This window comes from Eleginops maclovinus, chromosome 16, assembly GCF_036324505.1.
Source record: "Eleginops maclovinus isolate JMC-PN-2008 ecotype Puerto Natales chromosome 16, JC_Emac_rtc_rv5, whole genome shotgun sequence".
NCBI lineage: Eukaryota > Metazoa > Chordata > Actinopteri > Perciformes > Eleginopidae > Eleginops > Eleginops maclovinus.
Window position 1 is genome coordinate 11,057,413 of NC_086364.1, and position 16,573 is coordinate 11,073,985.

The following is a 16,573-nucleotide window of genomic DNA, read 5'->3' on the forward strand; positions in this document are numbered from 1 at the left end:
GTGTGTTACCTTCAAATTAAAACATTAAAGCGAACAATGTTTATTGTTAAGTCAAGATTGACATTTGCAACACTTTTCCCTCTCTTTCAAATGTACATGCAGACAAAACAAGCACCAAAGTAACATTCACTTCTGACGTTGTCTCATAACACAATAAGTTAAAGGAAAAGCATACTTCTATGCTTGGAAGATTAAACTAAACAGATGTAACGCTTAACCTCTGCAACAAAAGTAATGTGTAAATCATGAAATGTAGTTTACACTGTAACACAAGCAGAGAGCTAAGGAATGTGTACACATGCTGTTGAATTATTTTACCCTCGGGACAAAGTCACAGCCTTCCATCTGCTGTAGAGATGGGGTGTGCACCCTTATGGTGGTCTCACTTAGCAGATGGGCCCTGTTAAGAGAGGTAGAGTCCCGCCTGAATACTTAGCAGCAGTTTCCCGCAGATCCATTGGAGAATCTTTAGGCCTTGGCTACATCTACAATCACAGATCCTCTTCCAAAACCTCAGCAGCAGCATGAGGAACAGAGGAATCCTATTGTTTTCCAGGGGGTTGTTATGCATGTGTGAAATATATAGAGGCCATCAGTGCAGTGCAAGAGTGCATATAATAGATAACAAAGCATGTGAGAGACGTCAAAAAGAGGCAAGGCGGCTGCTGGCTTTTAACCTCTGTCTGAGAACAGCAACTCCTTTTAGTTTTAAGATTTAAATTATTTACAAGGGGACCATTACAAAAACAAATCTCGTACAGTATGCTCAGAGAGTTTTCCATCAGTATCCCATGCGCGTCTCCCTGCCTTGTCTTCCACTGTCAGAAGTCCCAGTCGTCCACCTCCAGGTGGCTGAGGCCCGACTCCAGACTGGCCAGTCCAGAGGGAGACTCCCGCAGCTGGGAGCCCTCGAAGTTAGTGATGGGCGTAATGGGCCGTAACAACTCAGGCAGCGCCTCTGAAGGCCGCCGTTTTATCTGAGAGAGGCAAAAGAAATTTGAAGAAAATCTTTTATTGTCATTATTTGTGAGTGTTGATGGAGAAGCTATCATTTTAGAACAGCCCTGTTAGTGTCAAGATCACTCATAAATTGATAAGCTTTTTATAGGTGGTAATGTCAAGATTAACCTTGTATTTTACACACCTGTTTGAAGAAGGGGTGGCCTGTGAGAGTGGTGGCAGACGGTCTGAAAAGGAAAAGATTTGTTTCGAAAGGTGAACATACTGCAACAGGTCCTACATAATATTTTAAAAGGTAGAAAGAGAAGGACCAACCTCTTCTCCGGGTCTCGCTGCAGACACAGCTCGACAAAGGCGTGGAAGTGCGGGGAGAACGTCCGGTTGTAGGGGTGTCCTCCTGACGAGGAGGAGGAGGGTTCTCCATTGGAGTGGCGAACACTTCCGGCTCCAGGACCCTCGCAGATCCCGGAGTCGGCTCCAGAGCGGGAAGGTTTCATTGACAGCTCCTCTGGTGGGATAGTGGTGGTGTCCAGCAAACATGGCACAGTCCCATTGAGCTTCTCCAGCAGCATCTGTGTGGATGTGGACTGAGTTAGTGCCCTTTGATTTATAAAGATAACAGCTCACAAACCTTAACCTTTCAATGCAGAAGTCTTTTCTTACCTGTGTAGCTGGCATGTCTTTGAAGGGCACATGTCCGTTAGCCAGTTCACAGGCGGTAATGCCTAGGCTGTAGATGTCTGACCGAAAGTCGTAGCCCTCCAGGTTCTAAGAAAAAAAGATTTATACATAGAATCAAATGACAACTTTAAAATATTTCACTTCTATGTTTTTTTTAATTATGTTGTAAACTATGGCACTATGGAAAACTGTCCCTCTTAAATTTGGCTGCAGAACAGAACATTCAAAATATATAGACCTGAGAACATATTGTCACTGTATTATAAAATGCTTGTGTGAAGGAGAGCAGTACTGTACCTGCTGCAGCACCTCGGGGCTGAGCCAAGGCAGCACCTTGACGCTGTACTGGGGGAAGTCATGGACAACTCTGGCCCTCTGGCCATGACGAATCAGACTGAAGATGCTCCGTAGTCCTGACATGCAGACCTGTCCGTCAGCCGAGATCAACACATGGCTGGCCTTCACACTCCTACGCATAACCAAAGACACTGAATGTCACATTTACTTCTGTTTACAAATAGATTGGCTGGTTTGTCAATATCGTCTATTTATTAAAGCCCAACTTAATTATAGTATAAAGAAGAATAAATGAGGATTGAGTAACAATCAAAGTACTGCAGCTTTTAAATACCTCTATTTTTGGCATAACCATATACCTGAATACAAACAATTGGAATTTAGGTCAAATTATCGAAAAGCTCTTCAACACTCGAAGTGTATCTTACCGGTGCACGTATCCCATGTGGTGGATGTATTCAAGAGCTTTGAGTATTCCCAGCAAAATGTATGCAATGGTCAGCTCAGTCATACCGTCAGCGAAATGTGAGCAGATCAGATCTCTGGCGGACCCTTAAAAACCATCAAAAGCATACATCAACCCACACAACTTTTAAAACGTACAATAAAATACAGTCACAGCTTTTTATGTGCATCTTACCATAAGCCATGAAAGGGGTGATGACCCACAGCTCATTCTCAGCTATAAAGACACTCTTGTAGGGTAAAATGCTGGTGTGGTGAAACAGCTTTGACACATGTAGTTCACCCTGGGATGCAGAGAAAAGGAAATGAAGTCTTATTAGGTCAAGACGACTGGCAGAGAGGAAAAGATGTTTCTAAATCTAATCAGGCATTAGAGGCTGAGCAGTACAGACAGCACAGTTAATGAGAACACACACACGAGGGTTAAGTGTTCCCAATGCAGCAGTGCGATGAAAGAAAGCGGATTTTATTTCAGACAGGAGATCGACGAGGACTACGGGGGAGCTGAGTCACGGCAGAGTGGTGGAGTACTGACCTGCAGGTAGGCGACCATGTCATTAGTACATGACTCCATGTCAATCCTTCGGATCGCAACGTGCTCCCCAGTGGGTCTGTATCGAGCCATGTTCACTGTCATCAAGTCATCCAAGCCCCGGCCTAAAACAGACAGACTGCATTTATTAAAAATGCATGGATTGACAATAGTACCTTTTTTATCTACTTTATAAAAAATCTTAATTTGTCTTATCTTAACATTGTTGATGCTATTCATTCAAATGTCAATCCTTGTTTTAACTTATTATCAATATCAAATAAATGTGGATTGCACAATGTCTTTAGTTACATTTTTAACATAACATTGGCGAGAATTTATATTATTAGAGATGATCATTCAGAAGAGGCTGTGCTTTAGGCCAATACTATTGATACATTATACTAATACTGCTAATGTTTCTGATTGCTTCCTTCTAATACAACAATGAATGAAACTTTAGTACTTCACGCAGTCAAGTCCAGATGTGTGTTGCGTTTACTTACCAATAACGGTGAGGAGCTCGTAGGAGCTGCTGTCAGGGAGAAAGCTGCCCATGGTTTCCCGGCGTGGGAGGGAGGTCAGACTCTCTTGGCTTTCCTCATGGGCCTGAGGGGAGAGCAGAGGAAACGAAGTGACTGAAGATGAATAGTGACTGAAGATGTCACTGCTATAGTGCAGGACTGGGATAAGGCGCTTGTGAGGGACTACTACCGGAGTGTTGCTCCTATACTACCGTTCAAAAGTTTGTAATCTTCAGCCACAAAAGCTTATTTGGGCACAGTAAAATGCCTTAGAGGACTACTCTATATTGTTGTCTTTTGTTTTGCACATGGACAACAGAAAGCTGTGCATTTGAATGAAAGTACAGAAAGAAACAAGGATACCTCCGAGCAACATTGAATAAGAAAGCAGCAGTAATTGGTTAAATAAATTGAAAGCTTAAAATCAAAATGTGGGAAATGTAATTAGCAGATGTTCCTAATTGAGTGTTAAGATCACAATAATGCTTATAGAAAGCTGGAATTAACAGGCAATGTGTTGCTTTTGCAAAACCTTTCTGTAAAATAAAAGCTGACAGCTGATTCCAAACTCTTGGAGGGTAGTATGTGTGAGAACTGTTAAAAGATCACAAAAAGACAAGCGTGAAGGTGTGTTAGCGTGAGCCCAAGCAATACCCGAAGAAAAAACTACAACAGCAATTTGAAGACATAGCAAAATATTAAGCGAAGTGTCAACTGAAGGTGCAGTAATTCAAACATATTCCAACACCATAGAGGCACTCAATATATAACAGGAACACTACATTAGCTTCTGTGAAACAATAAACAACAGCTACAACATTAGGATTCACAGAATATCAAACTCAGAATCACCAAAGAGCCCGTGTCTTCCTGTGTATACAAAAAAATATATAAACATTTTTAGACATGTGCATGAAAAATACATGTTAGAAAATAAAAAAGTTAATATATCCAGTGAGGATTCCTGTAATCCATAAATGTATCACCATTTAAATGATGGAAATGGACAGATTGCAGTAGCAACCTGTGGAGGCAGAAGGCAAGCTGTTTCCTTGGTGACCAGAGACGCTACACAATAAAAACAACAACAGTGCACTTCCTTTTAGCACAATTTCATCCTAAAGATCAGAGCAGGCTTTCAGAGCCACACTAATCAGAAAATATCCTCCCAGATAAACTAAACGGATAGTAAGACGATACTCTTGACAGAAAGCCAAAACAAACATACACTCTCTAGATTTCACATTACAACTGAAATAAAAACAAAACCAAACATGCTCTGGCAGTGTCCTTTTAAGGAAACATCTTTAGTTTTTGATTGAATCACGTGGGTTGCTGTACAAAAACTGCCCTCATGATCAGATTCAGAAGAGGTCCGTGGGAAAACGCAGTGGCATTTAAGGGACAGCCTCGGCTCACCATCAACCCAACAGGCCGTCGGCACAGACAGGCAGTATCAAAACACAACACAAAATTAGACTCTCAGTGAGACAACACCAAAATCCAAAACAGTGCAGTTACCTGGAGTGCAGCATTAACCAGCACACTGAGGACAGACAATCTACTTATTCTCTTTCTATTCCCCAACAGAAGCACTGGTGAGTGAGGCGAGAGCTCCTTGTGAGCTTTGAGCATGTACAGTGTCTGTCACGATCTACACACTCATGCATACATTAATGTGCAAAGCCTCAGGGGGGTTGTGGATTCCTCTACATATACAGCTGTGCACGGAAATACACATGCATGCACGCACATATACAAAGGGCAAATGGTGGATGACGATGGCAGGAGTACCACACTTACTTTCCTGTGAGAGACTCCCTGAGCTTGCTCTGGGGTAGAAAAACCACATCAATGACATAAAGACATGAACAAATACAAAACAAGAGAAGGATCTGGGTTTAGAGAAGCTCTTGAACTGGGAAGCGCAGCATCTTACAGCGGGAATTTGCAGCATGCCACACAATTTGATAGATGTACGTTGCTGGATTTCTTGACACTAACTTTGTCCTTCGGGTTACCACCCTCAAAGTGACGCATCATTATCAAAATAATCGGTCGTCATGATATTGTGGGAATATGAATAAACTGAAGCTGCATTTAAATGACTAAAAACATTCACCCCAATAAAGCGCTAACTTATCAAATGTCTTTTTTCCAAATCAAATCAAAGCACAAATGAAAAACAATCTAGCTAAAACCCTGCATGTTCTTCCCAGATATTATGTAAGGCATTGAGAATACAGCACAGCCAAAACGGAAATGATAATACGAAAACATAAATGCAGCTTTAAGCAATAATCTGCCAACAGGAACATGAGACAAAGCTTGAAAGGAAATAAAGCATAATCCACCCCAGAGACTTTCCTTTATTCAAAAAATTGTAAATAATGTGCCACAAGTGAAATTTATTATGAATAAGGGGACACATGGTACTTAAACACACTTACCCGTGTGTAGGATATGGCAGATTCTAGCTTTGTGATGTTAGGTGTAACAATCTGTTGTGTTCAAAACCGTTCTATCTCTCAGAACCATCCTTACAATAATACTACTTTAGGGAAGTGAAATGTACTCATAGTTGATAATTTGACAGAAATAATCCATAATTTATTTAGTATTTCTGATCATTTATGAAAAAAAAGGGAACAAGTTAGTAGGGCAGAGGTAAAGGGGAAGTCTCATATTCTGATTAAAAATGAACATCAAAAAATCCCGAAGGTATTCTGCACTTCATTTTATCATACATGAGATACACAAAGCTACGAAACAGCTCAAGTTTATAGGAATTTCAATACAGCAGTAACTCTTTAATACTAGCAAGGTGCCTCAAAAAACACTAGTTCTTGATCTCAAGTGCAGAACTAAATTCAGAGTTTAACTTCAAAAAGAAATGGTCAAAATGGCAAATTAAATTAATTGACAGCCAAAAACAAATAATGCAACCTTTTCACACGCAGGATCAACACATTCACAATAAACATTCAATAAAATGGCACAGAAATGCACTCGCAGAACATCAGTTACCTTCACCATGTTGGGTTCTGTTTGTTTGTCAGAAGGACATGTGAAAAACTACCTGCCCAGTCTAGAGCAAAGCTTCTAGTGGTGTTGTTATTAATCATCATATATCAATCAGTGGTTTGGGAATGTTGAACCAGTTGGTTGTATCTCTGTATGCCTTCGACCTCACCTCCAAATAAGTCCAAATCCCGCAGGCTCTCCACACTCAGTTTCTCAGTTACCCAACGCTTACAGACACAGAGGGTTAATAACAGACATGGAGAGGAGGAAAAAAGAATGCGAGCAAGAGTAAGAAAATGTTTAACAGAAACATGAAGATGACTTGTGCTGACATCCTCTAGTATTTTGTCTATTCTGTGAAACAGAACATCGTAAAAAGCTAACTTTTAAAATTCTATTATTTTCATTCTTGCATTGAGTAGTGCAGAGTAAAACAGTGGTTTCTGCAGGACACTTAAGATTGCATGTGTTTTTCTTTATATGATAACAATAGTGCCTAGCTGTTTGCAATTAAAGCGGTCTGAGATTTCATTTTAGTCCGATTTCTTTAATTAATGTTAATCTTCAAGGGAAAAATAGTTTAAAAACATACTTTCAATGTACATTTAACCATATGTATAGGATAACATTTAACCCTTAAACAGGCTTTTGTCTGAAATAGGTCATTGGCAAACACTTACAAGAAAAGACATGGATCCTCTTGAGTAAGTTACATATGAATTGATGATACCACGCCTAGGGAATCCCTGTAAAGACGAGTACAAATAATGTGTTTAATCTCCTTCTGCTTGGGACAAAGGTCACTTTTGGTGGACTTACCATGCTTATTATTTGATTTAATGTGATTTCACTTTATCACATTTTTGTTACTGCATCCCAAGGCATTCACTGTCTACCATACAGAAAACAAAATACAACTAAACAAATACTACAAACATATATTACATCAGACAATAGGGGAGTAATAACTCCCTTTTGGATTCAATGCTTGACCTACACAGATACACTCAGGCCAACTCTAAACCCAGACTCTGATATAACAGGGACCATTGTTTTCAGTCGGGCCTGTGGTACTGTAAATATTATATTCTTTAAATAAGTCATGAAGCGTCATTTTCTTAGTATACGCAGTTTAAAAACTTGACTCAATCAATTGACCCACAGTCTCGGGCCTCTCTAGCTCTAACTAAACAGTGAGTGACACACCTGCTACCACTGATTCCGTACTGCAAAACATGCTGCATTATATTCTTTAAAAACAAAATGTGTGTTTATTAGTCAGATTACTAAGAGAGAAAATACATTGTTGTAAACTCACTACATATGAAATATATGTTCACTCCAAATTTTGGGGAGTCAAATGATTCCTCAGGGCTGGTTTTAAGTGATGGTATCTTTAAATAGGGCTGATTTGTATCACGCTTGAATAATTGTCGTTGTAATGAAAACACAGAAAAGCTCACTTCCAACCCTATTAACCGAGGCCATCCGAAGAACAGTCCATGCAAAAGAAAAAACACAATCTATATGAAACAAATCAGCAGCAGACCTCAGTTCTTGCTAATGGCTCGCTAATTCAGGGCGCAGGCTAGCATTATAGATTACCGTTAGCTATAGAAGATACCTTGACTACATTTAGTAACACGAACTTGAATTATTTTTGATGTCGTAATAACTTACCTATACAATGTTCAGCACAGCAGTGCTTGACTCGAAATATACAAAATGCTAGGATAACATATTCAGCTAGCCATCCTCTCCAGCGGGATGTTTTTGGCAGAAGTAGTCGCGTACTGACGGCAAAGGAAACTCGGCGCACACTGATGACGAAATCTTCTCAATGTCTTCTGAAAACACTGGACGTTTTACTGGCAGCAGAAACAGGTAAAAGTCCCCTGTTAGCCACTTTAACAAGATGATCGATTCAGAGAGTATTGTTATAGTATATGAGCAGGGTTGTGAAAAGCCGACTAACTGCACCAAGTTCAGGGTGTTTCGACCCTAGTCTTACAGACTCCCATTTCGACCTCATTTTGCGGCCTTGAGCTAATGCTAACGTTGTTATGTGAACTGGTAGCTACATCTTGGCCAATGTTATGGTACTTGTAAATAAGATGTACCATCCTCCGCCAGTAGCTAAATACTCCTGTCATGCTTTTCACCGCCGTGTTTAGCAAATAGAATTAGCTTCATGATACGTCAGTTCCTAAAAACGGATAACGTCCTCTTCTGCAAAACACATATTAAAAACCCTGAATTATGAACTGCTTTATTGGCCAATGTGCATGCCTCCATGGACATGAGTGTGTTATGAAATGCAAGCATATATTGAAACACTGGTGTTATGTTTAACCTGCACAGCCACATAAATATATAGCTACGCAGCATGGACACACCGTGTCCTTCATTACAAACTGTTCACACCCCTTTGTGTATGTGTACTTCTCATTGTGCATATACATTATATATATACAAGGAATATGTGAACTGTAAAAGACAATCATAGACAACATTAAAGATTCATGTGTTTGACTGACCTATCCACCATATATCAGAACTCTGCTTTAGTTAGCAGATAGCAGCCACACTAAGAACGTTTCAGGAGAGGAAAATAAGTGTCTTCTTAAAATGTGAAATAAATGGTCTATGGGTTTTGCAAATCAAAACACTCTCTTTGCTAGGAACCTATTTGTTAAAATCAAAAGGGGTAAGGTCAGGAAATTATAGATTTTTGAACCCTTATCCCCCATCTAAGTACACCTGGTATAGGTTACCATTAGTTCAGATAACTGCTGAGTCACATTTTATTTAGAGAACATGCAGTAAAGGAGCAAGGCAAAAAAAACAACGACACTTGTTTTCCAAACATGATTTTGTGTAATTACATGAATCTTAAAGACTTCTTTTGATTCACAGCTCAGCCATGAACTGGAACAAAGGCGGTCCAGGTGTGAAGCGAGGTTTTGGGTTTGGAGGATTTTCCCTTGCTGGGAAAAAAGAGGAACCTAGCCCTCCTCCGAAATCTAACACAACATTTGGACCCCCAGGATCAAGCGGATATGGGAAAAGCCAGCAGCTCCCATCCTTCTACAAAATAGGGACAAAAAGAGCAAATTTTGATGAGGAAAATGCGTAAGTGTTACAACAATCCGATACACACATATAAACACGTTCACATATGTCTATATATACACGTATACTTATGTTCAGCCCAACCCCTTGTTTGTGGTATTGACTAATTAGAAAACTGCATCTTTGTCATTCTCAACAAGGTATTTTGAAGACGATGAAGAGGAGTCCAGCAGCAATGTGGATCTGCCGTACATCCCAGCTGAGAACTCGCCTACTCGGCAGCAGATGCAGACAGGTGGTGGCTCAGACAGTGAAGATGACCCACTGGATGCCTTTATGGCAGAGGTTGAGGTGAGAGGATAAATACAGTTTGGCACAGGCAAACCACAATATTACTTCCAAAGGCCTAATCTGCTGTTCCTTTAACACATCTATTTGCTATCTCCGCCAGAGCCAAGCAGCTAAAGACATGAGGAAACTAGAGGAAAAAGAAAAGGAGAAGAAGTCAGCCAAGTAAGGCTCAAAATTCCTTCTATGTTTTTTAAAATGTTTAGTGACTTATGAGGTCCTTATGTAGGTGCTTACATTTTCATTTGACCAGAAGGAAAAAAATAGTTGCTCCCATGAGTTAATATTTTGTGAGCAAAAGTGTAAGCCACTATATTTAATTAACTATAGTGTCAATTTGTATGTACTTTTCACTGTCTTAACTACAAAAATAAATGTAGCTTAAAGCAGAAATTATATTTTACATTTCTACAATTACTGGCACTAAGCCTGGCACATCCAGCAATGTTTTGCTGGCTTAAAAGATATCATGAGGTAAGCACTGAACTTAGTCATAGTGGGATGTGGGCTGTCTTGGGTGTATGAACGAGCCGCAGGGAAGTTTTTTTTTTTCTCCGCTTGTCATTTCAGGGGTATACGTGATGACATTGAAGAAGAAGATGAACAAGTGAGTGAGCCCTCCAATGTTCTTCATCTACTACATCGTTGATCAGAGAGGTCTTCAGACCTAAATCTGCCCTCACTAATTTTATAAAGCCACCTGCACTCCCTTCTATCTGACCATGCAGGTTGCTTTTAGGATTATTATGATACATCTGTTTTCCTTCTATAGAATAGTCTTGTTTGAAAATTGTGACGAAAGCATGTGTAATTGTTGAATTATGTCATAAATTCATTGATGTGGATTGATGTTAACAGTTTGTGAATAATTTGTCCTATTGTTGAGCTGAATGTCACCTCGGATATTTGTCAGCTACTGGCACCTGGACGCTGCGGTAAGCAGCACACCGGCTCGGTTGTTTACATGAAAAGCTGTGCTCCCTACAGGAAGCCTACTTCCGCTACATGGCAGAGAATCCCACAGCCGGGCTGACCCTAGAGGAGGAGGATGAAAACATTGACTATGACAGTGATGGGAACCCAATTGCCCCTACCACTAAGAAAGTTATCCTGCCGCTTCCTCCCATTGACCACTCTGAGGTACAGTTGACACTTCTACAGGGTTCAGCACTAAGGATTGCCCAGGGCTAGCAAAATGCCATATCAGTCTAATACATTTTAATGCTAAACCCTGTACTGATGGAGCACAGAAGTGCTGTAGCAACCATGGCTCAATATGTTTAGGTCTTAAACATGTGTCTTATGAGTGAGTATGTTGCAATTCTTTTGTCTTTTGGTCTACAGATTGATTACCCGCCCTTTGAGAAGAACTTCTACAATGAGCATGAAGAGCTCAGTTGCCTGACTGGAACTCAGGTGTTCGACTTAAGGCACAAATTGAACTTAAGGGTAAGTATGGGATTCATGCACACTTGTTATACAGCTAATTTTCTACACGTTATAGTTATTATACTGATTCAGTCATTTTAGTCTGGGCCCCCAATCCAATTATTAACAATATTTTTTTCAGTAGTTGCTATGATAGTAACTTGAGCTTCATCATACGTAAACTGTTGTTGTCATCATCATTTCTCCGTCTCTTTCAGGTATCTGGTGCTGTCCCTCCGAAACCTTGCACTAGCTTTGCCCACTTCAACTTTGACGAGCAGCTGATGCACCAAATCCGCAAGTCTGAGTACACCCAGCCCACGCCGATTCAGTGCCAAGTATAGTACAAGTTTATCTTAAGGTTGCAACAAGATTTAGTATTAAATGTTTGTTCCTTGTTCACTATCTTATTAAAAAATATTGTTGCTTTTTTTTATTCTCTATTTGGCATTTAGGGTCTGCCCATAGCTCTGTCTGGACGAGACATGATAGGAATTGCAAAAACTGGCAGCGGTAAAACTGCAGCTTTTATCTGGCCCATGCTGGTTCACATCATGGATCAAAAGGAACTGGACGCAGGAGACGGGCCCATCGCCATCATTGTGTGTCCCACCAGAGAGCTTTGTCAGCAGGTAAGAATTGTGAAGAAGCCAAGTCAGACTTTGTGACTCTAAAAAAGATATTTGCTTAGTCTTATCTAAAAATACTATTGTGTGTCACTTTGCCAGATTCATGCAGAATGTAAGCGTTTTGGAAAAGCTTACTCTCTGCGTTCTGTGGCGGTTTATGGAGGAGGCAGCATGTGGGAGCAGGCCAAAGCTCTGCAAGAGGGAGCAGAGATTGTCGTGTGCACCCCGGTAAGAGAAGAGATAACCAACATTTGTCTTTGACCTGCCTTCAAGGAAAACGGCTACACAGCTGCAAGAAAATTAAATATTTACTGTTTATGTGTTTGTATAGGGTCGTCTGATCGACCACGTCAAGAAGAAGGCCACGTCCCTGCAGAGAGTGTCATACCTGGTCTTTGATGAGGCAGATCGCATGTTTGATATGGGCTTTGGTGAGTTGCCTTTATCGGCATTGTATCAAAGATGTTTAAAAGCTATTATGGGCACTGCAGCTTATTTCTCTTTTTCTCTTTCAGAATATCAGGTTAGATCCATTGCTAGCCATGTCCGCCCAGATAGACAGAGTAAGTGGCGTTCCTTAAGTAAAAGAACAATGTGTCATTGGCATAGTTAGAAAGGCTTTAGGGCCTCATTTATACTTCCTATTTCCTTCTCAGCCCTTTTGTTTAGTGCTACTTTCCGAAAGAAGATCGAGAGGCTGGCCAGAGACATCTTGGTAGATCCTATTCGAGTGGTGCAGGGAGACATCGGAGAGGTATGCAGCGTCACACATTATCTGCAAACATCAAGAAATGCTTTGAAGCTGTAGATATCCGAAATTGACACACATGCTGATTAATACCTTTTGTTAGTTTCCTACAACAACATGTTAGGAAGTTAAAGGTCAAATAAAAAAAATGGGGATAATATTCAGAGGAAAAAATGTCCAAGATTAAATAACTTATCTTGACAAATAAACCATTTTTACCTATAATTGCCCGAATAGGCCATTCTTCTGTCCTGATAAACTTTTTTTGGTGGCCACAAAATGTTCTGAAAGTACAGTTTTTTACATTTTCAATAAGATGAAACACACTTTATGCTCATGCACTAGTTTTGATTTCCTCCCTTCTCTGACCAGGCGAATGAGGATGTCACTCAGTTGGTGGAAATGTTGCCCACTGCTGCGGATAAATGGGACTGGCTGACCCGACGGCTGGTCGAGTTCACCTCCTCCGGCTCGGTCCTCATTTTCGTCACCAAGAAGGCAAATTGTGAAGAACTGGCCACTAACCTGACTCAGGAGGGCTACAGCTTGGGCCTGCTGCACGGAGACATGGACCAGAGTGAGAGGAACAAGGTCATCAGCGACTTTAAGAAGAAGAATTTGCCCGTCCTGGTTGCCACTGACGTAGCTGGTGAGTGCAAGAGAAGTTGGAGATGGGAACTATTTCTTCCTTGCATTAATTTCCCTCGTCGATCCTTTCTTCATGAGCAAAACACATTTGTGCCACATTTCAAATATGTGCTTTGTGAAGTGACGGTTTGGTCTTCTGTATATTGATTAACAAAACCAATATAAACTCATAAATCAAACTAAGGCTGTATACAGCGTTTCCTTTTTACCCATGTAAAATAAAGATTGAATCTAGATTTTTTGAAATAATCCACCATTGGAATCTAATTCTAAAACCAATTCATAAATAGGAATATCTGCATCTGTGCGGTAAACTTCATGAATTACGCTTCATGCTATAAAAAGGTACAAGCCTACATTGACCATCCTTTAACAATTTCTTCCTCAGCTCGTGGTCTGGACATCCCGTCCATTCGCACAGTGGTGAACTATGACGTGGCACGAGACATCGACACACACACACACAGGATTGGTCGTACTGGTCGTGCTGGAGAGAAAGGTGTTGCTTACACTCTCCTCACAAACAAAGACACCACCTTCGCTGGTGACCTCGTGAGAAATCTGGAGGGAGCTAATCAAGCTGTGTCCAAAGAACTGATGGATTTAGCCATGCAGGTGAGATGGATAACTCAGAGAATCAAAAAGAGAGTATTGGATTTAAGGAGATTATGTTTTAACATTATTTTGTTCACATTCTTCCTCAGAATCCCTGGTTTAGGAAGTCCCGATTCAAAAGTGGTAAAGGGAAGAAGATGAATATTGGCGGCGGTGGTCTTGGTTACAGAGAGAGACCAGGTCTTGGAGCTGAAAGTTCTGTGAGTTACTTTCTGCAACATTCTAAATCTGTAATGGAATCCTAGTAATTAATAAGGTCTATAAAATGAAATAAATATAAACAAACTTCAAGTGAAACATGTAAACTTTGGTCCTCTGACTGCATTAAATGCTAAGATATTTTGTTTATATTGAAGATATTCATGGTTGTCTTTAGAGAAAGTTAATGGAGATGTGAGTAATACTCTTGTTTTTGCAGGAACGCAGCGGCAACATGTTGTGTTCCGCCAGTAGCTTTGAAAGCTACAGCAAACCATCCACTGGGGCGATGGGAGACCGCATGTCTGCGATGAAACAAGCCTTCCAGGTAGAATCAATTAAGGGGACTTAAAATAGACTTTACAGTAGAACTATCTGCTTTCTGCTGCTCTTTCTTCATTATTATGTCTTTAACTTAATGTCACCGTTATTGATTTGTCTTTTTCTTTGCTTTGCCATTTTCTGGTTTTCATTTTTATTTTGTTTATTTCTCTACTTCCATTGCTGTGAAATTAAGTATTTCCATACTTTCAATTCCAACATTTAACAATGCAAGTAAAATACTGTGTAACTATAGATACTGGTTTTATGGGTGAGAGAGTAATAATTGTAAAATAGATGGGTTTTGAGTCCGGTGTGGAAACTTTCAAACAGCAATGGCGGCAGATTGATTACATTTTTTTTTTTTAAAGCAAAGCATTCAGCACCTGGTTAAGAAAAGGGCATAGTAACCCTCATTTAGCCAACGTTAAATGTTGTGTTGTCACAACAAGTTTTAAAGTACTTCTTGTTTTGCCTCGCAGGCAGCTCATTCTCTCAATGTCTTTTCTTCTAGTCTCAGTACAAGAGTCACTTTGTGGCTGCGACCAGCGGCCCTCCAAAGCTCAGCACTAAATCTAACAGCACGTCAGGCTGGACCAGCGCCGGTAGTCTGAGCTCTGTGCCCACAGATTCTGCCAACGGCTCTGAACGGTCCCAGGTTGTTGCCATGTCCATGTCTGGCTTCACCAGCGCTGGCTCGCTGAGCTCTGTGCCGGCCAGTCAACCCAGTCCACAGCACAGCTTCCCTCCGCCTGCCCCTCCCCCGCAGAGAGACACCCAACGGGACAGACACGGGGAGAACCGGGGACGCCACGACAGTTACCAACCCCACAGCGAAAGGAGTGATCGATACAGTGGAGAAGAACGCTATGGAGACCGGGATCGCCGTGGGGAAGGAGACCGCGATCGCCACGGTGACAGAGATCGTGAGCGCCACGGGGACCGGGACCGCTACAGCAGCGGTAGTAGCAGCAGTGGCAGCAGCCGCCACAGCGAGAGTCGTAACGGAGATGGTAGCAGGAGGGACAGAGAGGATCGAAGGAGCGAGAGGGACGGGGGAGACAGAGGGAGTGGGGAGGGTAGGGACAGAGTAGAAGATAGCTTTGCGGTCCCTGAACCACCAAAGCGTAGAAAGAGCAGATGGGACAACTAAAAGCAAAGAAAATCAACGCATTAATAGAAAAATGTGTGCCACTGCTCAATGAGCTTGTCTGTTGTGAAGGCAGATAGCAGAGCATATCAGAGGCTGACACAAGCACAAGAGGAGATTTGTGGACTTTATATAAAAGTTCACTGACATCCTGTCAGGTTGGTTAGGTCATGATCAGAGAGATCAACACAAGCAGCTCAGACAGTCCCTGTACATATGTCATCATGACTGTTGTTATTGTAAGTCAATAGGATCAGGCAATAGAGTTGTAATGAAGCCAGCTTTTAGTAAAAGAATCAAAGCTAGCACGCATTGGTTATTGCCAAGTTTCCTGTCACTGAGCTCCTAACATGCTTTTGTGCTTGAAGCTTTATTTTATTTCCTGATGGGTCTTTGCCAAGTTGTGCATTTGTGTTTGCGTTTCGTTAATCTACCAAGCTTACTCTGTTTAAGCGTTCTTTCATGATTCAGTCACACGTTAATACAATGTATAGCTCTTTTTGTGTCTTGTATTCAAGTCCTAGTGAAATGCCTTACTTTGGCATTTAGTCTGTCTATGCTTTGGAACTGTTTTTCAAGAAAGATGAATTTGTTTTGTACGGGAGGAATTTCAAGTGTTCATTCACAAGTGGAAACTGATGTTTTGATTAAAAAGACTTCTTTGGCATCGACTTTTGTGTCTGCTTTTCTATGACAAACTGTCACTTTCAGTTTTCCCACTGAAAACATTTGGCGTGTTTAATGCCAAAAAGTTAATATATGAAAAACTTAGATAAACAACAGAGCGTACAGACGTGGACAAAATTGTTGGTACCCTTCCGTTAAAGAAAGTAAAACCCACAATGGTCCCTGAAATAACTTGAAACTGACCAAAGTAATAATAAATAAAAATGTATTGAAAAATAAGGAATAAAATCAGACATTGCTTTTGAA

General features: G+C 40.8%; 2 protein-coding genes across 5 annotated transcripts; one reads left to right on the top strand and one right to left on the bottom strand.

The window, feature by feature from the left end:
• Nucleotides 1-24: 24 nt before the first annotated feature.
• strada (STE20 related adaptor alpha) lies at nt 25-8,313 on the bottom strand. Of its 4 annotated transcripts, XM_063903584.1 has the most exons (13): nt 8,164-8,313; nt 7,164-7,229; nt 6,653-6,710; nt 5,263-5,291; nt 3,442-3,544; nt 2,939-3,060; nt 2,579-2,687; nt 2,367-2,490; nt 1,939-2,110; nt 1,624-1,728; nt 1,276-1,532; nt 1,145-1,187; nt 25-977 (listed from the first exon to the last, which is right to left on the bottom strand). In XM_063903584.1, the coding sequence occupies exons 2-13, from the start codon at nt 7,173-7,175 to the stop codon at nt 822-824; spliced, it is 1,290 nt and encodes a 429-aa protein (XP_063759654.1). In that variant the 5' UTR covers nt 7,176-7,229; nt 8,164-8,313; the 3' UTR covers nt 25-821. The 4 variants fall into 4 exon arrangements, with proteins under 4 accessions (XP_063759654.1, XP_063759657.1, XP_063759655.1 ...); XM_063903587.1 differs by lacking the exon at nt 5,263-5,291 and having other exon boundaries at nt 8,164-8,302; XM_063903585.1 differs by lacking the exons at nt 5,263-5,291; nt 6,653-6,710.
• ddx42 (DEAD (Asp-Glu-Ala-Asp) box helicase 42) lies at nt 8,108-16,311 on the top strand. The gene is made up of 18 exons (XM_063903580.1): nt 8,108-8,367; nt 9,400-9,615; nt 9,756-9,906; nt 10,007-10,068; nt 10,474-10,510; nt 10,891-11,043; nt 11,248-11,352; nt 11,550-11,669; nt 11,787-11,963; nt 12,060-12,188; nt 12,292-12,391; nt 12,476-12,523; nt 12,617-12,714; nt 13,081-13,357; nt 13,745-13,971; nt 14,061-14,171; nt 14,390-14,497; nt 15,005-16,311. Exons 1-18 carry the CDS (start codon nt 8,324-8,326, stop codon nt 15,641-15,643), a joined length of 2,802 nt encoding a protein of 933 aa, XP_063759650.1. The 5' UTR covers nt 8,108-8,323; the 3' UTR covers nt 15,644-16,311.
• The last annotated feature ends 262 nt before the right edge of the window (nt 16,312-16,573 follow it).